This window comes from Xiphias gladius, chromosome 18 (genome assembly GCF_016859285.1).
Source record: "Xiphias gladius isolate SHS-SW01 ecotype Sanya breed wild chromosome 18, ASM1685928v1, whole genome shotgun sequence".
Classification (NCBI taxonomy): domain Eukaryota; kingdom Metazoa; phylum Chordata; class Actinopteri; order Istiophoriformes; family Xiphiidae; genus Xiphias; species Xiphias gladius.
Genome location: NC_053417.1, coordinates 20,100,199 through 20,125,200, shown reverse-complemented (window position 1 = coordinate 20,125,200; position 25,002 = coordinate 20,100,199). Strand labels below are relative to the sequence as shown.

Sequence of the window (25,002 nt, the reverse complement as noted above, 5' to 3'; positions counted from 1 at the left end):
TCAATAAACTGATTGTTCCGAATAAACTGTATATATGCATCTATGCATGTGCAAGAGTGTGCACATGGCAGACCACAAGGTGCAGAGTGTGTATACAAGAGCTGCAGTGCAGCAGCATGAGCTCATCACTCTTCTCTTCTCCCCCTCCTCCCTCACAGCTCCCCCCCCATCCCCCACCCCACCCCTCCTCTTGCTCACCATTACATAAGTTAATGCAGCACACACCCTCATTATTCTCCAGGCAGGCGCTGTGAAGGGAAGCAAAGGAATATGTCATCAAAAGTAGAAAAACAGTGAAAAAGACTGAAAGAGACAGCGCCTGTGTTTCCCCTCACAGCTTTCACAGTCCCCGACTGATCACAAAGAGCAGAGCAGAGGCAACACATATTTTGGCCCTGCTTTAATCACACACATAACGTGTACAAAAAAGGAAGAAAGGGAGACAATACAGAAACATGACAATTTTTCTTAACTTATGCATTTTTATTTGTACTGCGAGCGTTTTCCTCATCCGACACCCTGAACATGAAAAGTACTCTCCCTACAGGGTGGCATTCTTGAGCATTAGAGCAAACAAACTGGCTTCCTCAGATGATTAGTATTTCAAAAGCTGTACAGTTTAAATTGAGCAGTGTAGATACTGCAGCAGAGGCTATGGTACCAAATACATTCTCCCATAATGTTGCAACCCTGCAGCCATGGGAGGTGAACAGACAGTGAGGCTGGAGTTTATTCTCAAGCTTTTCCCTTATGGCCACATTACTATAGCCCATTTATTAATGTCATGTTCAAATGTCCTGTCAGCCAAACTATTACAGAAAAAAAAGGTGATATAAAGAAGAAAAAAATATCTTCTCACACAACGCTTCTGTCCCTCTGGGAGAAACATGAGTGTAAATTATTCAGTGCTGTGTGGACACTGACTACAACTTAAGCATGGATCAGAAAAATCCTGCGCATATAAAGTGCTTTAGATGTCAGTTAAACCTCAGATAAACCAAAGCACAAAGACATACCAAGCTCTTTTTCTGGTCATGGACACGTATAACAAAAAATACATCCATAATGATCCATCCATCTGTGAAAGCCAGCCCATGGAAATAGCCTGAGGATACAGATTGTTGCAGCGTGAACCTATTTTCCACTGGTTAAGCATTTGGACAAACATGAATGCAAAAATAAAATTTACAAACTGGTGACCAGAAATATGGTGAATCCACAATGAACACCTACATTCGAGCTCAGCACTAATTTGTGTGACTTTGAAAAAATACTATAATTAGAAAAAGTAACATTATCATAAATTTTAATCTATTCAGCACCTCCTATGGAAGCCAGAAAACCAGATGACTTTTCTGTTATGGTCAACTGCAACTCAAGAGCTACCATAACAGCCTCGTCACATCTCCATCATCCTGACATTTCTGACCAGAATACGGCTTCCATCCTAGACACGTCTAAGCTTTTCCACCCTGGAGAGTATTTTTTCACTCGCCACAGTGGAACTGCAAGCTCGCTTTGGCAGGTTGCTACTTTTCCATTACAAGCAGTTCCTCCCAACTCCCCCCCAAAAAAGACCTCACTTGTCATATAGCCAGCGTACCAAAGCAGGGGACCAACAGAGGGGTTAGTGCCTGCTCCCATTTGATCTAGGAGCATTATGGTGAATCATCTACTCCCCAGCCCTACGTCCACTTCAGGCCAATAACGATTTGGGCTAATGTGCCCAGAATAAGTCCTGTTGGAACCATTTACCTATCATGAAGCAATGCAGGTCTGCCAGGTGGAGGTGGACGTGTTTAACATGCCTGTTCATTCCAATGAGACCCTACAGTGCTTCTTCCTGTACTCTGTCCCATGGATATCCACTGTGAGACAAGGAGGCACCAGTGACAAGCTCCAGATCCACACGTTAAATAAGTAATGATCTTGTCGACGCACTCTCTGACACAGAACCCGAGTCAGATCAAATGTTCCCTAATGTCTAAGGTGTCACTGCTACAGGATTCCTGCCGTAGTCAGACGTACATGCTTTGCCTGGTTGCTTTTATCTCTCAGATATTTAGCAGGTTAGCATTAACCCTTTTATCACAGAAAAGAGCTGGTGGATTAGTAGCATTCAGGAGGTTTTCACCTTATCCTGGCTGGCTTTCTTTCATCATTTGTTTGTTTGTTTTCATTCCCCATGTTCCATCAGGAAAGTGGGAAGGGAAGGGGGATATAAAAGGACACACAGCAGGGATTGGGGGGGGGGGGGGGGGTAGGGAACAAAGGACTGGATGAGTACCAAGGATTTCAGTTTGGGCAGCCACTGACTGCAGTAATGTATATAGGCTGCTAATGGTACGAATAGGTTTCGCTTGATATTAGCATCGCAGAGATTTCAGTAAGAAACGGCAGTACAGAGACATTTTTCAACTGTAAAATAGCTCACTCGGTACGAATATTAGTCACAACTCTAACACTAAAAGGATCGTTGGCAAAAATGTTTATTGACATTTAGGGATGCACCGATCCAGTCTGCCAGATTGGTATCACAGGCCCTTACTGACCTTATTAAAGAGATCGCGTATCTGCCAGATGTGACCGATCCACATTCAAATACAGTTTCTTTGTCAATGTTATTATAAAATTTGGTGTTTCCATGTTACCTCACAGTGAGATACTGTATACAGAGTTTAGATTTGGGAAAAAGAAGCACTGTTATGGGATCAATGGCGACATCGACAGACACTTTGAGCTGAGGTATCAGAATCTGCATTGGGAGAAAAATTGCCGGGTCGGTGATGATATGATTTGTTTACAATAAAAATTAACAGTTGCTAATTTATTGTGATCAGATTTTCAAAAGTTTAAATACCCATTTTGTTACAGGCCTCAAACACGTTTTCAATGTTTATGTACGAATATTGTCTGTTCAGTATATATGTTTGGGTTGGTGACTGACAGACATAGTGACTAAGAACTTCCCTTTATATTTGCTTTGACTGCCAGTGAGGAGAAATTATAATTGGGGGGAAAAAAACTGTAAAAGAAGCAGATTACAGACAAAAAGAGACAGATTACATAAAAAGCCTGTATGTTTGGAAAAGTCAACACTGTATGAGTTACAGAAGTACATATGAATGTCCTTGCAGGTTCCACAAGTTGAATTCACATGTAGCAGAAAGGTTCAATAAAGAAGACCAAAAGAACAGGTCTATGGACTTACATGAAATAATATAAGGAAGAAAGATCATCTTTTCTGCATAATGGTTATCTTTGTGATGTTTTCTGTGTTCATTCACAAAGGGATTTAAATACAGAATGTCAGAGGACATTCCTGCTGCAGTCGGCTATGGGAAGACAAAGATAAGAAGATAATCAGGCTTAAAGGAGTTGAAAAAAGAATGGGAAGATTATTGTTATAAGTCTTTGTTACCAAAGACATTGTCCTTGATAAAGTAGACTGCCCTGAAAGACCTTGAAAATGTCTTTATTGATGCCTGTCTGCCTTTTTCAGCTGTGTACTAGTGATAATATATTTCCATGGTTCAAGAAAGGAAACCACAGACTTGAGCATATAGACAGGAATGTTATTTGATCAGTCAGACGTCAGAAATATCTGCACAGACTGCTGCGGTCAGTCGGAAAGACAACCACCACTTATACTGCAGGCCACTGCCATCCAAACTGGTTTATGCCAGATGGTCTCCTACCTTATAGTTCGGCTGGAAATGCAGTACTTCCACATCGCATTCCACACGGCAGTGACATCACTGGAGGCATAAGACATGCCCGAAAAAAGTGTGCATGGCACCGAAAAGGAAGTTTCAAAAAAGTTTCAAAAACACAAAACTGCAGCAACTCCCCCTAAAAGAGCCAGAAGAAGTACAGTCTGTGCTCACTCCCTTCTCAACCACAAATTACACCCCACATCCTTCACTTTCCATAGAAAACCCACAAAGAAGTTCATTCTTTTGCTCCTAAAGTTACTTTGTCTGTGCCTTTTTTCGAAGTTCTCCCTGCCCAAGTTTATGTTGGGCTCAGAGTTGCTGCACTAGCAGGGTGCCTGATGACCAAGTAAGGTAAAGGCCCAGTACATATAGCAGAAGAAAATCATCCCTCTTCTTAACAAAAGCTCTCCACCCACAATGAAGCATACACCAGTCCTTTTTCTCCTCTCTGCAAACACCCCTTCCCTTTTGTTCCTTTTTGTGCCGTCCAACGCAATCTTTCACTCATCTGCTGCTCCCATCATGCATGCTCCCCAGTGCTGATGGGCAGGGCCTAGGGTTGCATGTTTCATGTGTGCTTATTTATGTGAAAGTGACTTCAAAAAGAGAGAGAGAGAGAGAGAGAAAGAGAGAGAGAGAGAGAGAGAGAGAGAGCGAGCAACAGAATGATAGAGCATGACAGCACTTTCAGTCCCTGTGTGTATGGTAATACTTGGACCCATGTCCAACAATCACACTACTCTCAATGGGAAGGCCATGCAGGAGGGAGGGTGCACCCCAGTTCAGCAGCTGGGAGAGGCTTGTTTTGAGTTGCTACACTGACCTTGCCTTAACAACGCATTCTCAGTCCTGGGATACAATCTGACTATGTTACAGTGAACCCAGAGCAATGTAATGAGTTACGCCCAATGACAAGGATATTCCAGTAACTCGGTGAGATTAGACACATAATGAGTTGTTCACAGTGTGTGTGGGGGGAAAAAAAAAAAAAAAAAAAAAAAAAATCAACAATTGTCCTACCTCATTCCAAAGACCACTGAGTCATAGAATGAGATCAGCTGTTAGCTGCAGTTAGAAAAAGATTTGTTAAATATTTAGAACTAAGTAGACAACACACCTTTTGAAATACCAATTAGTCTGTGCTATGAAATACTAAAAAACTACAAAAAAAAAAACCAAAACAATCAAATATCTGACTTAAAGGATGGTTATAATACCATAGTCATCAGGTACTGAGGTAGCACCTACAGCTGGAGTTGATTCTCTGAAGCCTACGTATCAAAGAAGACCTGTCAGCTAAATCGGTGATGTATTATTAATGAATCATGGACATTCTGCATCCTCACCTTCAGAATGCTAATGCTTATGACAAACTGTGTTTATACATGTGTGAACACATTAGCATGTAGAGCTGTGACAGAAGGCGGGTGGCCTCTGATTTTCACAGGTCCTCGCTTCTGATTCGGACATCAAATATCTGCATGACGGTGTGCGCATGGGGGAAAGTTCTGCAAACCCGACCAGTTAGATCTTTCTGGTGTGGCAGGAAGATGGCGGGCTCTTGTCCGTACAACTCCAAAACCTGGTGTGTTGTATAAGAGGAAAGTAAAAATTCTGAAGAAGAAGAGTCCTCTGAAGCTGAAAATTGCAGCTTGAAATACACGTGAGATTACAGAGCATCAGACACATGGCAAATTAAGCTAAAACAGAAGACCAGCCAAACATTAAAGCACCTTTAACATTCATCTCTGTGCTTTTCTGTACATCTTCAACAGATAATGCTTTTTTTTGTACTAACCAGCTCAATGCGCAACTCAGTTTGGTGAGTTGGAGTGTGTGTATGGAACGGGAGCATCAGATATCTGTGTTGTGATAGGCAGTAAAACACCCGAGAGTTTTTTTTATGGTCTCAACACAGCAGCAGTGGGATGGGGTGAATAATTAACACAGAGTGTGAGAGAGGAGTGTGCACCTCTTTAACATACCTAAAGGCTGCAAAAAACATAAATCAGTGTTGAAACCTGTAATATGTTGCATTCAAAGAAAATGAAAGCAGTGATCTTCCAGCTGTCACACAATATATTTTGCATCCTCTGATTTAATGCGTGATTTATAGTTTGAAGTTTCACCAAAAGTCAGTAAATCAAATTTGTTTATATGATTGGCACGTTGCAGTGAAAGAACACAAATCCCAAAACACATTACAGATTCATAAACTATAGAATCCACGTGCAAAACTTGATGTGAGCAACGGAGCTAGATTTAGTAATCAGGCATAGATTATGCAGTAGGTGAAAGGTGAATGAGGAAAGGTCCCATTGGGACAGATGAATGAATTCAGTCCGAGCCAGCTCATCTCATTCTTTTCAGCAGTGCCAACGCTAAACAGACAACCAACACAAACAAGATCATTCTAAGTGCCAAGCTACTCAACCAAGTGCTTCTACAAAATACAGCTGAAACCTGGTTCGCTCTGAGAAATCGATAATGGCTCAGCCAGCTCACACACCCCTGAGTAATGTCTCTCTCAGCCAGCCAGTGTGTCAGCGTGCCGAGCTGAGCACCACAAGAGTTTCTCTATCAATCAGCCATGGGTGAGGAAGTAGTTCCAGAGTCTGTTTTAAAACATACTGATTGCTTGATGTTTCGGAGCACTTCAACATACGAGGCAACATCAACAAGCTGAAAGCACTCTGCGATCATTATGAGTTGTTCAAAACACATAGTAAAGAAGTAGAGTAAATTATATAAGCCAAACATGACTGCACAACGCAACTATTTTTAAACATACCTCTTATAAAAGTTGTTGTGTGGGTGCAAACACAGCACATGCCAATAATCTAGGCAAAATGCTTTGAACTTCCACATCCTCAGCTCAAACAATCACCAGGGCAAAATAGCAGTGGGATCCAACAACATTAAAAGGCAGCATGGCACCAGAAGCGCAGGACACTGCTCATTTCTTCAGCCAGTAAATCCCTGTGCATGGACGTCGGATCTGTCCTCCGGATCTTTCTCCTCTGGAGCTCCAGCTTTGCCACTACCGCTGGATGACAGCCTGAGTGGTTTTAACCCACCCAGAACAACCACATCACTCCTGGCCCTGTCTCAGTCATCATCAGCCCAAAAAACCCGGCCTACCAGGAACCCTCTATAGGATTGTTTTGGACCCAAAATAAGCTCTATATTGCCTGCTTCGGCTCTGTTTTAGCTCCTATCCAGGTCAGTCAGTCTGTCCTCTGTGCCAGTCCCTTCGCACAGTGCGTCAGCCCAGGATCCTCTGAGACATCATGGCTGCGTCCGAAGCTCAGCGCCGTTCCAGCAGGCACAGGTACTGGAATGTGTAGAAGCGCAGAGATGAGGAGGAATCCTCCAAAACTCGCTCATCTCTGTTTGGACAGGCGCAGACGCAACAGGGATCATTAATGCCTTCCTCTTCTGCCTCCGCTTCTGTAAGAACAAACTTTCTAATGAGTCTTTTCTCTCACTCTCAACGTCGTTCTGCTTCAGCCTAACCCCATCCTTCTCCTTCTTTTCTCCTTCCTCCAGTGAAATCCTGAACCTTCTCTCCTCCAATGTCCCCCTTTCCTGGTCCTCTCCCTTTTGCTCTCTCCGTTTCCCTCTTACAGCTGCTGCCATCCACACAGGACCTCCCAGAAATGTGCCGATTCTGGTTGCCGGGCAACACTACCATACTACTGAAGCTTCAAATGGAAGCCTAGCAGAGCTGCCTGTGATTGGTCGGCTTTTCAGCGGGGAGGGGTTTGCTTCAATGTTGTATGACCACATGAGTTTATACACATGCTTTGTTCAACCAAAATGAGGTTGAAGTGCTCTTGTGTTTGTCAGTGTTTCGTAAAGGGAAGGAACTGTTGCTTTATTTGCCAATTCAAGGTCATGGAAGCATTACAGAAAATACTACTGCACCTAGATTGCTTGAGCAAATGCCCAGTTAAGGTCAACAGAGTGATTCATGAACTGAATTAAATGGTGAGGCTGAGATATGAATGGCAGAGGTATGAAGAAAGAATGTGGTGAAATCCTGTTTCTGTGCAAATATGTTAAACCTGGATCAAAGAAACGTGTTCGAATAAGCTGCATTGTTTAGTAAAGCTGTAAGACTTACACACAAACTGCTGCCGTCTTTTCTTGCAAAAGTGGGTTTTGCATTTGAACACAAGCACAGTGCTGCTCTTTCTCTGACTGAGATGCAGTGCCACGCTGCAGTGCCACCCAGTCCCAGCAGTCATGGGAAAGGGGTGTGGAGGGGCCTCTCATCAATATTCAGCCACTGTCAGTGACCAAACACACACACAGAAATTGCTGCATATTTACACAAACAAGTAGACTCTCATATGCAAACACAATGACACAAATAAACAAACACGCATTAATGTGTTTGCATATTTACACATTAACACACTAATTGGTACAGTTAGATCTGTTTCATCTGACAAGTCATCTCCACATGACTCTCTTCACACACCTCCTGGCACAATATGGACTTCCTCTGTTTTCCCAAGCGGAGCTATAGAAAGGCCAGAGCAGCACAAAGGCTATACTGAGCCCTTGTGAACAGCAGGGAAACGGAGGAATTAATGAATCTACACACCATTCATCAACCTTTTGTCACCCCTCAGACCTCCTGATTTACACACATCTCACAGAAAAATGACCACACACTGACAGAGTCTTATCTATGCACTTCATCTCAATTTGCCTTGATGAAAAATTTACTTTCCACGAGTTAACATTTCACATTCTCCCCACATAACAAGTGTGATCATCGTTGTTTAACTCTCTGCACTCACAATTTCAGTGAAGTCGCACATCATTTGTTGGTAGTAAAGACACATTTAGCGCAGATTATCAGATAATATTTCGAGATAGGGGCTAATGCTGGAGATAAAATCCACCAGCCGCAATTAAGGCCACAGTTAAATTTATTTTTCTCACTGTTTCCAAACTGACATTATGCCTGTTGTTCATGCACATTATGACTGACGTTCCTCATGTGGGTCACACCAGATGGAGAACCCTTTTAGTTCCCTCTTTGTAATTCACGCAAAGTTGCCTTCAGTGGTGAGTGACTGTTTCCGTGAGCAGAACATACTAGAGTCCGTCAAAAGGCAAAGAAGAGCAATTATTGCATCACTAACTGGCATAAAACGCAGAAGGCTGTGATTCAAGCTCACATGACAGGCTATAATTTGTTTTTGTGGGATAAAGAGCTGTATGTACACAAGCACAACAGGATATGATTTAACGAGTAGATAGAGCGATTTTTTTTCTACAGGGCATGCATTGGCATGTCCATATGTGTGGTGAACTGGTGTGTGTGAGCAGAGAATTGCCTGCTTAATGAACAATCTGTGTTTGCTGTGTTTACAGCAACGGAATCTTCACTACCATTTCTTTTATTTGTGTTTGCCGTGTTTGCAGCAACGGATTCCTCACTACCAGTTCTTTTATTTGTGTTTGCTGTGTTTACAGCAACGGATTCCTCACTACCAGTTCTTTTATTTCACCTTTTTTTAAATAGGTAAGAGTGGGGAGAAAAAGAAAACTTGGGAGGAAGGGGCCGACATGCGACAAAGATGCTTGACGGATTCAAATCTGAGACATTGCAGCGACATGGTTACATGGTAAGTGCCTCAGACCAACAGGCCACCAGGAGTCACCCAGTCACCAATATTTTTGATGCGCTCCTCCACCTTTGTGATGTCAGCATAAACCCTGAAAACCAATGCCATTGCATTTCTGCAGAGGTCAGAGCCAAGGTCAGTAGTCAAATGGGTCGCATAAAGCTACCAAGCATGTGTTTGTAAGTAAAATTAGTGCAAAATGTACAGTAAGGATATAATAATATGACATATTTCCTTTCTTCCTGCCAAAAATCCCCATTGCACTGCGGGTCAATATGAATCTACACTCTCTCAGTGATCAAAGGCTGTAAAACACAGACAATCATATCTGCCTAGCCATCAATCTGAAGAAATGACCTCATGTGAAGAGCCTCGTGACAAGCTCTTATTGTCTTCATGTTGCTGCTGCATCATACCGTGGTACACTGATACTGGCAGATATTGCGCATTACAGTGCAGGGAGCCCACTTCTCCCTGCGACTGACCCAGTCAATCACTGATAAGCTGCCCTAAGGATTTCACCATGACCTGCTCGGAGTGGGAGATGTGCAGTCAATAAACACTTAAACAGAAAATGGCCTGCTTCAGACAATCTCCTGGTCAACAGAACGACATTATGAATTGGAGAGGAGTGGACAGGGAGTCCGATTCAGGTTGTGAGATACACTGGAGACACAACGCATGGATAAGAACCCGGAGCAAGGATATAATACATTGTACAGACAGGCAAGAGGATGACAAGTTACGGGTGGACCTTAAAATCGACTAGTTTGCAGGGTTGCCATCCTGCCCACACAGACAATAACCTTAATAACCTTAACCCTAGCCCCGGGCCTTTGTCTGTCCTGGTAGGTTATCCTGAAAAACTGAAAACTGATCCATTCAAAAGGAGACCAAAGAAGATATTTGGAGATAACACAGGATATAATAACCTTCATAGATCACAGAGAAAAAGCTAAAAGGTAAAAGGTATATTCTACTAAAAATCCATGATAAAGACATCATGATAACTAGGATTTCATTAAGTATACAAAAGAACATGAGCTCATAATAATGCCTGTGTGAAGGACAGCCTTTCTGAAACCATGTGTTAGAAAAGTTCACCCCCTGGTGGTAGATTTGAGTAGCTTCCATGCTTTCAAAAACTTATCAGCCAACGAGCTGATGTGATCGTGGGAATGAGGAGTCCGACAGGCATGCCGATTCACTCAGAGTACATCAACACAATACATGATGGAAATTCATTTATTTCTTATTCATTCCGCATCAGAGAAGCTTTCAGTAAATGGCAGACCTCAGACCTCTAGTGGATAACTGGAACATGTCTATACAAAAACCTTTCAGATCATTAAACACAGATTATTGCTGCAAAATGGAAAATGCAGTTGAAAGTGGATGACTTTTGAGATTGATTTATACCCTCAAACTTCAACTCTTTGCGTATGTTCCTCTCTGATGTGACACACAGCAATGCTGCGTCTTCTGTTTGAGATTAAAACCAAATCCCTGCAGTAAGCGGAGAGATACAAATACTGGTAAAGAGGGAGGCACAGAAGCTCAAGGGGATCTGACTAGCATGCTAGTTTATACTACAGGGCAGATAATATCATTTTACAGAGGAGTTCTGGTGTAGATCATCTTACATGAAAGGTAGCACAGTTTGAATGAGCAGAAGCTCTGGTATCAAACAGACTGTACAGTACAGCTGTTTAGCCGCCAGCCTGAAAGCAATCATGAAGAAGATAGGTGGAGGGGAAAGAGGATGAAACAGAAGAGAAGGAGAAGGAGGGTGAGGAGACAAAATCAAGAAGAGAGAAAGAGAGAGACAGGGAGGACAAGGAGGAGAGAGATCCATTATAACAGCAGACTCACTCCTCCACCTTTGCCTTTGTATTAAAGGAGAAAGCACAAGCAGAGACAAACAGCAAGGTGAAGAAAAAGAGAACAGGGGACAAAAAATCCTCTGTGGTTGGTTGGAGGTGGAGCCCATAGTCCTGAGTCTCTGCCGGCTACTTGAAGGCCTTTCATAACCTGAGGGCAGAACTGATGGAGAGCGCTGTCTTCCCTGTCAAAGAGGGTACATTTAGATGCAGGACCGCCAGCACACTGCACGTTTCCAACAGAGCAGGAAGTATTTGTCAGAAGTGCACCGCTCAAGTCTCCAATGAAATAGAGAGGTAGATTGTATCTTCTTTACTAGTCACATGAATGATATGGCTTGTTGAATGATAGGTACAGGCTTATAACTGAGCCACTGTTAACACATTACTATGATTCTCCGTTTACAATCCGATAGGATTAGCACGTCTTGTACAAAGTGAGCAAATGCTGCACAGACAGAAAGTCCAGAGTCATGCAAGCGAAAAACATGTATAGAAAGAATATACTGTATAAGCATGACTCGATCGTTACGCATTCTGTAGAAACAGCCTATTTCAATTATGAAACAGTAAACCTAAAACTGTGGAAACCAGAATAAATATGAGAGATAACATGCTCAGTTATATCTTGGTATGGTTGTTATTATGTAACACTGTTCCTGATAAACATATCCTCATATCTGTTTTTATTTTTGCCAAAGGAACAAAATGTTCTGGAGATGCATCCTTTTCTGATGCACCCAACTCTCCTCTGAGCTGTCGCTTCTGATGCTGCTATTGGCAAAGGCAGGGGCTTATTATGGGCTGTTTCAAACCACGGGTGCATCAGCACTAGCTACTCCCCTGAGGAAACTTTAACTCACTGAGATGTGCCCCTGAGAGCCCAACAGCTCCCACTGGTTTGATAATCCTTACACATCGCTGACACGGCTCCAGATGTAGACTGAGCCACTGAAAACTCAGTGCCAACCTACAGATGTCCAGCTGCTGACGTTTTAGTGTGCAAACGACAGCCTTTGAGCTGGCCGAGCTCTGTCTTAGCCATGTTTGTGCTATTTTGACAAAAGCCAAAATGCAAGGATAGCATTTGTGGGGAAAACGGTACAGCAGGCTCCTTTACTATTGGAGCTCTTTTTACACCTGCACTGTCAAAACACCCCAGTAAGGTGATTCTTGACCCCTGTGTAATCCATTCTCATCTATTCGTGATCTATTAATCTAAATTCTGTTTTCGACTGGGACGTCTTCTGTTTGTCTGTCTGTGAACGTCACTGATGGAGCAGGAGAGGAAATCTCAGGGTGTATCTTGCAAAAAGGGATTAAGCAGTTGATTCATAAATACACTACAGTCTTTGGCACTAAAACCGAACTAAGAATCATGGTGCTCTAATGACTGTAATTACGTCAATTTTACAGAATGACAGTAGTCATTTATGGTAGTGGACAGCTAGACAGCTGTAGCTAGACAAGTGAAAAATCCAAGGGCTATTATGATTACAGGCCTGTACATACATACGGCATGTATCCCAGCTTTAACAAGTGACTCACTTCCTGCCCTGCAGAATTATGCCCCCGTCCACTGATGCTATATGAACTGTCAGCATGTTCTATGCCAACTCATGTGCTGGCAATGCCGCGTATTGTGTGCAGTTGTTGTGTAACAGTGGCACGCATCCTGCAGTTGCTGTCTCAAGTGAAGCCATATTCAGAGCTATGGTATCAGTTGTCTTTGTCCTAGCACACTCTGCTGTCAAAAGGCTCGGGCTCAAAGTGGAGGAATGTGCTGTCACTGCCTTACAGCTCTGGTGACGCACTCTCTTTTTCATCAGTGCTGGCGTCACTTGAACAGGGGCATCGCATTAAGAACCTCTCAGCCAATAATGGGAAATGGGCATTCCTGCTGAGGTGGCTTTACGGCATGAATGCCCTCTAAGAATGCGTGACATTATCTAAATGAAGGATAAAACCCACTGATGTTTGTGCGTTTTATGTTTAAAAATTTGCATATTATTAGAAGGCAGTTATTCCTTTTGCATGAACCAACCAAGGATAACAACTACTGAAAAACAAAGCTGGGCAGAAATAATGGCGCTAAGTATCTACAGATCCATGACTCAAGGAGAAACACACAGTCATAACCCCTCAGACAAAACTAACTCATGGGCTGTGGAATGTGCATCACCATCATTTTTCTCATCAAATATATTTCGGTTAAAATCCTGATTTTTGCAATGAATACCATCATTGTGTTTTATGCAGTGTTTACACAGAGTACGTCGCTCTGCTGTGTGGTGCAGCTGTACAGTGCTCTGCACCAGTAAACTGTATGACAACCAATTACCCAAACTCTCTGTCAAATGGCTTAACACACGACAGCACATTAAGAGACATGGTTTGATTACTTGTAGTAAATGCCTCAGTTGCTCCATCTTCAGCTTGCCCTGGATGCAACTTATGCATTTTCAGAGCAACAAATGACAAAAGCGTTCCATGGTGCTAAACTGAACAAAATACACCTCACATACAGTGTCTTGTCGTATTCAAGTATGTCGAGTATTCAGCCCAAGGGAACTTCAGCATCCCTTCAGGCCTCAGTAGAGAACTGTAGTATCTTTAAAGGCCAAGGGAGCCTTTGGTGAAACCTAGGATGTCCTGCGCTTCGCCTTCCAGTGTTTTGGGCACGGCATTAGGATTCCTGAGGGACTCCGGGCTGCCAGTGATGATGAAATGACATTTAAAACAGAACAGACTCATCCCACTCCAGATGCTAATCAAAGGAGTATTGACCAAACACTGGGAGCATCAGTCTGTTTGACAGACAGAAAAGTCAACATATTAGTGTCAATCTGCCGCACATCTCCTCTGTTCCCTAACCATAACAGCCAATGTTTCACAAAGTCACTGATTTGCACCACACCTTCACCTTCCTGAGCTCTGCCCCGGTCGTGTGACTTTCTGTGGTTAAAGCTTTCCTTGGACTAAAGCTCTGACGAAAGCAGGGTGGAAATAAATCAGCCACTATCTCAGAACCGCGGACAGACAGAAATGTTCAGTTGCCTATTACGTAGCAACAAAAACAGAATCAGTCCTGTAACACAATTATAATTACTGGTCAGAAAGGAACTCAAGGATCTGAGGAATGTATTCATGCATTTGTGTGTTTTGTATGCATGGAAACAAGGCAGAGATTTAAGCCAGTGAATAGCAGCAGCAGATTGCCTGTGAAGGACTCAGTGGAGACCTGTGAAGGTCTCATATTCATTAAGATGACTGATCCTCATGTATGGTATTAGATCATGACATGACAGGTTAATTCAGCTCAACGTTATGCACCAGCTGGTAAGTACATGTGTGAAAAATGCAAATGTTCATGTACATGGTTACACTTAAAAGGGTGTAAAGGAATCAGGGGGTCCAATGTGATACAGACTACACACTACAATAAGAAAAATTAACTTAAATGTGCCTCTGCGGAGAACTAAGGTAGCTCAATGCTTATTCAGCCCAACACTGAGGGTGTTGTGTCCTAGGGAAGGGTATATTGTTTCCAGAAAATTCGTGTACAACACTGTACCAAAAATTCAAAGCCTGACATTAATCCGAAGAAACAACACAATATAATTTTGTCCACCTTTCATCCCATCAGAACTGGATCATGTTTTACTGAAGGAGAGATGCAAGCTTTCCACACACAGACTGTAGGACTCATCCCTATCCCAAAAATAACAGCTGAGACCCAGCCGCATTTTACACACACACACACACACACACACACACACACACACACACACACACACACACACACACACACACACACACACATTGTACCAATCACACAAGAACACAGTCACACACCCACAAATATACAGCAGCAGCTGTGAGGAACTCGTGCCCAGTAAGAGCTGTCACAGCATCATCCAGAAATGAGTGTTTTTTTTTCCCAGCCACCCGAGGCTCTAACACCAAGCGCTCACATGACTCTGTTGTGATTGCAGTCACCATGTAAGGCTCACAAATACAAAAAAACACATGGAATCAACTGATCTTGTTGAAATTTGAAAATCCCATTTACACAAACAAGCCTATGTTCCACCTCGCCGCCCCTCCCCAGGAAAGAGACGTTGTTTACTAAGAGCAAAGGAAGGGAACATGAGAGCACAGAGCAAGGTCTGGATGCCATAGGTGACTCAGCATAGACACTGGGGAGGTAGACACAGTGTTTTCCCACCACCTCCCACTCGACTGTTGTCTCCATGAATGGGAGCTAAGCCAGTGCTGCCCAGGCAGGCGAGCCCGCCTGTCTGCCTGCCCAACAGCGTTCCCGCTATATATGCAACTCACATGTCATAGAGCCGGTAACCCATGGCAGAGCCCGGTCTGCTGGAGTGAGAGCCGGGATCTCGCGTTCGCCTGGGGTCCGTGCTGCTCACCACGGCACGCCACACGCTTGGTTTGTCCATCCTGTATGCTGGTCAATGGGACTCGACGGTGGGACGGCGTGCGCACAGAGGCTCACTCACATTCACTCTCCCTCTCTCTCCCAGTCACAAACACGGGCTGCCAGAGAGCAGTGCATGTGATGTAACAAGGAGCATCCAAGAGGCTGGCAGTTTGGGGGGGGGTGGGGTTTGCTGGTGATGGTGATGGAGGAGGAGGTGGTAGTGTGGGGAGTGTCATAGAGCCATAGAGCCCAGAAGCTAGAGGAGTTGTCTGTTAAACACTGGTGAGAAGCCTCTGCTTTAAAGCATGGGTGATGATGGGTAGTTCTTTACTGGTGTCAGTGCCCGGGGGGGAGCTGCCACTCCAAAATAAAAGCAAGAGGACACAACCTGCAGGAGAGCTGCTGGGAGATTTTGCTCCCTCTCATTCACACAGAGAAGCATCTGCGTACGTCTCTCTCCACCCTCTTATCTGCCCTCAGTAGTACAGTCCTCAGCTGGGCCACATGATTGGCTCCCTGGTCTCCATAGAAACAGGAGGATGTGTCAGAGGTAGGGCTCATTATCATGCCTTGTCTCTCCCCTCCCTCCCATTTTGTTTTCACTCCCTCTCTCCTCTCTCTCTCTCTTTCCATTTCTCTTCTTCTCACAGACTCACCCCCCAAACCATATCTCTCTCCACCTCTCTCTTCTGGAATCAATGCACTTTTCTCTGTAGTGTCTTTCAAAACACATTACGCTTTTCCAGTCAAATGAAGAACGGTGCAAACAGCTAAAGCTGCTGCGTTGCTCTGGTTAATTACGTCTGCAGAAAAAAAAGAAACACTGCAGCACTAAGACAGAGATGAGATAACGGATGCAAATAAAAATTTCACAAATAATCAGCTGGAAATAGTCATTTGGTAAAAGCTGTGCTTCTATAGATCTGCTCTTTATATCACCAGACACACAAAGCTGGTGAAATAGACACTATGTAGCTTGCACACACATTGCATCATACAAGTGATGCCAAAACCAGATAGAAAGTGTGAAATATTAAAGTTGAAATAAAGCAACATACCTAAAGATTCTATCTAAATTCAAGGGGGAAATTTTAAGTTTGGGCTGCAAAACAGGTCAACATGAACACAAACTGTAGATGGTATCCAGTATATTGTGGCTCCTTACAGCTACAATGTAGGAAATAGTTGGTACTATGGTTGATACCTTCACCATGTAATAGCATCCGAAGCAGGACGGTAGGCAGACAGGAGAGTGTCTATGGAGACAAGCTCTCATCAAGACTTTACAAAGCCCCACACACACACACACACACACACACACACACACAGACACCCACACACAGCGCTAGAGACAGAGACAGAAACCCTGGGCTGATATCTCACAGTCTCCAGGGGAGGATACGTTTCATCCCATGCAGACTTGACGGCACACAGCGCTGTCGATATATCGAACGTTAATGCCCAGGTGACTCGTACTGTCAGACCTTTGTCTTTTTGTTAATGAACTTGTGTAGTGGCTAATTGCATATGTGCATCATCTCCCTGCAATTACAATGGCTATGTAGCCTCTAATTATCAAGCATGAGTGCCGATCCCTCCAGCTCTGACACGTACCTGTCTTCACTGTGCAGTGTTTGTGTGTGTTTGTATGTGCGGGTGTGTGTGTGCGTGCCTGTGTTCGGAGACCCCGTTAAATTTTTTATTCGCCGTCACCATTCGTCAATTCATGTCAACATATCCCAAAAAAGAAAAAAAAAAATCTCAACAACTACTGGCCAGTGTACTGGCCGACGATTGCTGATCCATGTTTTTGGTGTTTTCAGAGACAAACCCTTTCCATTTTGGATATTCCATGAGCTTTCCTCCCTGCACCACCCTCAGGCAATGATATCCAATTTACACACAATACATCTCCACATATGCAGATTGCCATGAAATTTACCGAGACTGTTCATGTTTGCAGGAAGATAAACCCCACACATACTGATGGCTATTTGGGGTTCAGTATCTTGTCCAAGGACTCCTCGACATGCGGACTGGAGGAGCCAGGGATCGAACCACCGACCTTCCAGTTAGTAGTCGACCTGCTTTACCTCCTGAGGCAAACCGTCCCAAAGACACAAAGACAGTTAATTAGTGAGGTGGTCCAGTAAAAGCCAAGGACAATTCTACGAGAGTTGGCATGTGATTTAACCTCCAGGTTGTCTGTTGACCAATCTGTGTGCTCCCTCTAAAAATGTTCACCAGTTCATGAGCTCCATTCTGTGCATACACGCTGAGTGTGTGTTGGCAAACCCCAAGCAAGAGTGTTAGCGATCGGGGCACACACAGGACAGAGGAGCAGAGTAGTGAGCCAGATACTCTTTCAAATTGACAAATAACCTTAAATTCATGGTTTCAGCAATATGCTTTTCACCAGAAAAGTGCAGGGTTTGATGCCTCTACACGGGTATACACATACAGAACACACACAATTACATGGGCTGAGGTTAATATTTAAGACACCATTTTATTTTCTGGCGTAGTTTGGCCCTGCACACATCGGGATATGTGCCTCTGCGGCCTTTTAGATGTACAAATATTGCATACTTTGGCCTTTCTGTGCCAAGCATACTGCTCTCCTCTGTCACCATATGGCCCCTTTTAATCCAGCTGGCCCTGGTGTATGATGTGGGCTGTTGGACTATAGCAGTAGGATTTGATGCAGGGCTGCATGCAAAAGGCTTTCCAGCCTGGCAGCACATGAGGAGGCACACGAAGCGCACACACAGACACACACACACACACACACACGCACATACAGTACAGTATATGCGCACACAAAAAACACACATGAGCACACACTGTAGAAGGCTTTCTCTCTCACAGGACCTGCATACTGATGTGTTCCAACCTGACTGCCTCAAGTCTGCAGTCTTGAAGACGGAGCCAACTACAGTACTGATATAGTGAGGCCCCATTTTCTCAATGTAAGGGATCCAGGCTGATAGGATAGTGGATATGCAGCGGAATGCCAAGAGTCATTGGGGAAAGATTGGACATCAATTTGAATCTTAACCAGCTGAGAAAAAAAAAAAAAAAAAAAAAAAAAAAATCAAAAATGATTACTCGATTGACAGAAAATAAAAATTTCACTGCTTCCATCTTGTTAAATGTGAATATTTGCTGGTTTTCTTAGTCTTCCATGATAATAAAGTGATTATATTTGGATTTTGGATTGTTGGTCGGACAAGACAAGACATTTACAGATGTCCCTACATTTACTTAGTACATTTCATAGACTAGGCAACTAATTGATTCATAGTAAAAATGGATTGGTACATTAATCGATGATGATTTTCTTTTTGATTATTAAAAAAAATATAACATTACAATGGAATCTTTACTTCCCAGGGGCCTTAGTAACATGATTGTTTTTTTCAGAAGGACAATTTAAAAGCTTAAGATACTAAATTTAATTTATTTATTTATTTATTTATTTTTTAAAAAAAAGCAAATTATCACATTTGCAAACCAGCTCGAACAAGAGAGAGTTTGAAAATCTTGTTTGAAAAATGAGTGAAAGGTAAAATGAGTGAAATGAAAATTATAAAAATAATTGCCAATTAATTTTCTGTCTATTGACTACTTAGTTAACTGACTACTGCACTATCTTACACTTAACATTTTTTCCCTGGTTTGCTTGTTGTTGTATAAACTTGTAAAAATGAAATGAAAAAAAAAAAAACAAAACAAAAAAAAACAAGAGACTCAGAGTTGCTCAGCTGGAATTGACAATCACACACTTCAGAATTTCCAGATATAGCAATGTTTCACAGCACTGTTTCTTTGCTGAACTGGCTGTCAGTCTCTGCTGAGTTGCCTCAGCTGATATACAGACAGATAACAGATGTACAACTGCTAGAGGTCACAAAACACTAGGTTCTGTACACTTGAAATTCTCAAAACTGATGCAGCACTTTATTCCCATAAAAGTACGTTCTGCTTTTCCTGTTCCTAGGGTGGCTAGCTTCCATTGATGTTATCAAGCTTGAACTTGATTAATAATAATAAAAACAAAAAAACTGTGTGTTCAGAGTGGAGTGTTTTGTGTGTATATCTGCACAATATGTAGGAACAGTGCTGGTGGAAGTGTCTGTGCCAAATAGTAGGAAGCATTATCACCTCTGCCGAGGACGTTATGTTTTCACCAGTGTCTGTTTGTTGGTTGGATTTTTTTGTTTGTTTGTTGATTTGTTTATCTTTTTATTCAAACTTGGTGGGTGGATGGGGCATGGGCCAGGGAAGAACCCATAAAATTTTGTTGTGGATCCAGTTAAAGGGTCAGACCCGGGATTTTTTTTTTTTTTTTTTTTTTTTAGCAATTTCCTTAAAATCGGAGATAGGACATGTTTGGTCTTGACGGAGGTATGCGCTCTGCGGAGTGCCATACTAGTTTTGTCCTCAGCTGGGCTGCTCTGCGGGGGTCCCCGTCTCCTGTCATGAGACTTCAGCCCATTTCAAACACATCAGAAAGAGAGAGAGAGTGAGCAAGAGAGACACCGGTGGGAGGGAACTGACATTCACTACAGCACAAGAAGCTATACACCACAAGATGGCAGTACACCACCTCTTCTGAGTGAGCAAACACCACCCTGATATAATCGATACCATTACTGATAATTACTGAAAACATTTCCCTCAGGAGGGTTAGTATTTGGCCACATGCGTCGGACCTAGTGAGAAAAAAAACACATGTTACGCGCTTAATTTAGCAACATTAATCACACATTAGTGCAGTGTCAATAGACACTGCACTAATTCCCGTAAACTAACCTAAAAAAGGTACTGTTCATAGGCTTTATCCCAACAAATTACAGTTTAAATGAAAAACCTCACACCCCATGCTACCTACAGTTATTTCAGCCTTGTTATGTTCCGTTTTCACTAACCTGCTCCGATTAAAAATACACCGATAAAGTTTTTGTTCCACAAAAATATTTTTCTAAGCACTCCAATTAGTGTCAACAGCTGGAAAAACTGAACTCCCCTGAGATAGTGACCTCTACACACCGCTCTGGAGAGGAGAGGCGAGAGGTTTAGTTTCCCTGCTGTTTTTCCATGTAACGATGCAGCAGAGCCTCTCTGTAGCTCTCTGGCAGAGGGCACAGTGCTGTGCAAAGGCTCCTTCTGTCACTGACTTGGCCTGAAGCCTGTGAACATCAGAGGCAGAAGACAAAGTAGCTTTTCATAGCAGGCCAAACAAAGAGCTGCCTCTCTGCCTCCAACTGTGAAGTACAGACAGAGCCATTTCTTGACCCCTCAGGCCTCCGCTGGTGCTCTTCGCTGCCATTGCACAAGTTTAGACTTCTTGATAAGCTGATGTCAGTAATACTGATGTGAGGCCATAGCAGCCCCAGCACCCCTCACACACAAAGAGGCACTCAGATCCTTTACTTAAGTAAACGTACCAGTACAACAATGCAAAAAGTAAAAAGTCCTTAATTTAAATCTTATTTAGTGCATCTGTATTTTCAGCAAAATAGTTATAAAGTAAAAGTACTCATTCTGCCGGAAAAAAAGGTCCCTGCAACTAATATATTATTATACATTATAATAAAAAACCATATTCGATTGTTAATACTGATGCACCAATGTCTAAGTAGAGGTTTCCTGTTGTAGCTAGTCAATGTGGAGCAAGTTTGATCCATTTTATATACAGTTCACTAGTTCAGGCCAGTAGTTCCCGACTGCCGACTCAGGCCCCTTCAAAAGGGTCACAAAATAAATCTGAGGGGTAACAATAAGGTTCACGCTACACAAATTTGTCTCTCTCTCTCTCTCTCTCTCTCTGGGGATTAACTGGATAATTTTAACTTTTTGGGCCTAAAACATGACAAGGGGCCAATGTGTTATCTTTTATTTTTATTTAAAAGATTAATCTGCAAAGTAAATAGTACTGTGGGATAATGTCGTGTAGTAAAATGTACAATACTTCCTTCTGAAATGCAGTTAAGTATAACATAGCATAAAATGGAAATTCTCAATTAAAGAACAAATACCTCAAAGACCTCTATCATAAGTGGTGTACTTGAGTAAAGGTATTCAGTCACCTTCCACCACTGGATATTTCTTATTTATAAATCCACTCCTAAACCAAACATAAAGCCCCTGTCAACCTATATGTTTATTTCTATTGTAGCCAGCATCCAGGACCTTGAAGGACTGTGTCAGGGGTCACAGACTATTGTCTGGTCTGTCATCTCATTTTCATCTACTTGCATTGTCAATGCCTATCTCTTTCTATCTCTCCATTTTGTGCTCCGAATAAAAATAAGTAATAATAATATCTATCTTTATTTCCTTAATCTACTCTCGACTCATACAGTGTAGAGAGAGAGAGTAAATGAATGTGTATTTTCCAAGATATTGCTTGTGAATTTTAAGTCAAAGGCCAATAAGATGGTGATTAAGTATTTATTATGCCGTCAATATGCAATAATGAAATAATGAAAAGCAAGTCCAGAGCTCCTTTATCAGGTTGTGCTGCTTTTGCATGTTTCATTTATGCTTATTATGGCCCATGAAGAAACAAAATTCTATTCAAACAATCTAATCCCTCTATCATCTTCACTACACTCACAAACAGATCATTCATTCATTCAGCAGCAGCAGCATTGGCATCAGCCCATTGCACATACACAGATAAATCCCTCCTCTTGAGTACTGGAGCTGAAAAATCAGCTGAGAACAAGCGATCATGCTCTCCAGTCTTATTTCCTGGGGAAAAGCGTGCTACTCCTTGCTACCTCGCCACATCCCTGTGAGCCCTCCCTCTGCTCGATCTGAGCAGCGATACAGAGCTATGGAATTGCAAATGCCTGCTATCAGACCAGGAGATAGATCTGAAGCGCTCGGAGGCCCCTTCGCCTCATATTATTGTGGCATGGAGCTGATGAAAGGATAAGCTATGTGAGAACGTCGCACAGTATCATCCATCGCTCGCGATATCTAATTTAACAGGAGAAGCGGCAGTAAGTAATAGACTGAAGGCAAAGCACTATTTGAGAAAAGGGATGCTCCGACATGCTTTCACTGGGCTGGAGGTGCAACGGTTGCGCTTGCATCACCTAAAGGCCTTCAAAACCACACTGATGTTGTACATGGTTTTCTCTCGAAATGTAACACCTGTGCACTTTTCTAGGAACCTGGGTATCTTTTCATTACTGCTGAAGGAATACATTTACCACAGGCACATTACACCTGTTCAAGCTTGACTGAAATACAAACCCCCACCTTGTTGAAGAGGAGCATGTATAATTATGTATGTATAATTAAGCTGTTTTTTCATGCATAAAGATTCCAGATTGACTTTTTTTTTTTTTTTTATTGGCTGTAAAAGAAAGAAAGAAAGAAAGAAAAAAACAAAACATATTAATATTTCACAAGTGTGCATTGTCCTTAGCAGTGACCATATCATAGATAATGTCCAGGACAATAACTGGGAGGGTTTGCATGCTGATGTGTGATTTAAGGTTGCAGCTGCTAGTATGATGTGTGTTTGTGCAATGATAATAGTGTGTCAAAGGACATCTTGGTTATTATGACTTCATACCGACTCAAGGTAATCTTGTGCTTCCACACTTATTCTTATTATAAATGAGCTGATTCTTTCAAATAAATCAATTAACTTTTTAAGCTACAAAATGCCCAAAATAAAAATAAAAATGTACATCACAGTTTTGACAAACAGTTTGAAACCCAAAAATATATGATATACAGTGTTATGTATCAGACAAAAGAAGTACGTACATTTGACAAGATGGTCCCAATGTTTAGTGTTTTTGCTTGATAAATGATTGTAATGATTAATCAATAGTCAGAATTGTTGGGAGTTCATTTTCTGTCAAGCAATTAATTAACTGACAACTTGTTTCAAGCATGTGTTTTGCATTTTTAGCTGTTTTCAATTGAAAAAATTAATCATTATGATAATAACATTTTGACTAAAAAGTAATACATTTAATTACCAATTAAATGTGAATGAAAGAGGAAAAAGTTTAATTTTATATTTGGGAGCATTCATTTTGCAGTGGTAATATGACAGTGTATATTATATAATCAGTGATACATTTTGGTACAGCATCAATTTAAATGTATCTAGAGTCCTTAAATAGCACAGGGAGTCAAAATACATAGAGTGCATTCAGAAAGTATTCAGACCCCTTCGCTTTCTTCACATTTTGTTATGTTGCAGCATAAGGCTGCACTGTATGAAACATAATCCAATACCCTAAAAACTGAATGCTGGCCAGTCTTTATTGTATTGTGTCATGAGCCTTCAAAACGTGGGCTATGTGCGCAGTGGCTGTCTGAATGAAAACAATGAAGGCACACGCACAGAACATCCACACATGCAGATACACACATTCATGCATATCTCCCTTGGCCAAAAGGATCAACGGTAAAACTGAGCGAAGTGAAAGGCACATGGTACAAAGAGCCTCACATTCTCCTCCGTTAAGTCAAAGCAACTTATCATAAGCCACGTGGCCTGCATGCACTCCAGAATCAAGACTGTGCGTTTCCAGAGATCCGGCTCCATAGCGTAGCGAGGAGCCTGTAATTAACTCTTGGAGAATGTGATGACGAAACAGAAGCTGGGAACTTCAAAGACAACCGAGAGCTTTCCCAAGAGTTCAAACACATTATGGAAGTGGGCCCTCTGTTTCATAGGCCTATTAAATCATTGTGCAGTTGCGATTTCCCATCTGGTGAAATCAAAACTTTACAATACTAACAGCAGTACATAAAAAGTGCCAATAAAGAAGGAATTCATACAACTGGCTGGATTTATGGGAGGTGGAAGGCGCTTCTTTTTTAAAGGCTTTTTTTAAACTAACACTAACTCTTCCACACAGCAGCTGCTCCTTCATTTACCAAGGACTGTTTGCTGCCATATACAATAAACGTTTACTCCGTCGTTAAGCCCCTTTCCAAATGTCGTCAGATATTGTCAAGACCTTGTGTGTATTCCACTTAATGCTGCAGTGGAAATCACACAACAGCCACGATTCGGGGCTAAGAACTTATATATGGCAATACTTCTCCATTTCTGCTGCATGTGTCACTTGCCCCGCATATTCACCCCTGCGGCTAGATCACAGCCTCATGCGCTGCCCCCCCGCCTCCAACCTTTGGCAAATAACACACAGGCTGTTAGCGTAGGCAGGCTGGGGGTCTGTGATCCTGGGAAGGCAGGCCATTACCACGAATCAATGGGCTCTGCAGTGGCATTATTAGAGGGCCTGGAGATAATCACAGGTTCTGTTCTGAAATAG

At 42.4% G+C, this 25,002-nt stretch overlaps 1 protein-coding gene across 5 annotated transcripts in view; it reads right to left on the bottom strand.

The window, feature by feature from the left end:
• LOC120803431 (IQ motif and SEC7 domain-containing protein 1-like) overlaps positions 1-25,002 on the bottom strand; it is a 94,417-nt gene that overhangs the window by 37,220 nt on the left and 32,195 nt on the right. Inside the window, exon 1 of one of the 5 annotated variants that reach the window (XM_040151872.1) lies at positions 6,508-7,295. The exons of 3 other annotated variants lie outside the window; for them this stretch is intronic. In XM_040151872.1, the coding sequence (XP_040007806.1) occupies positions 6,508-6,584 (77 nt within the window). In that variant the 5' untranslated portion in view covers positions 6,585-7,295. Of the gene's footprint in view, positions 1-3,698; positions 4,131-6,507; positions 7,296-25,002 lie in introns of those variants that run through there. One more of the 5 variants, XM_040151873.1, reaches the window with a different exon arrangement.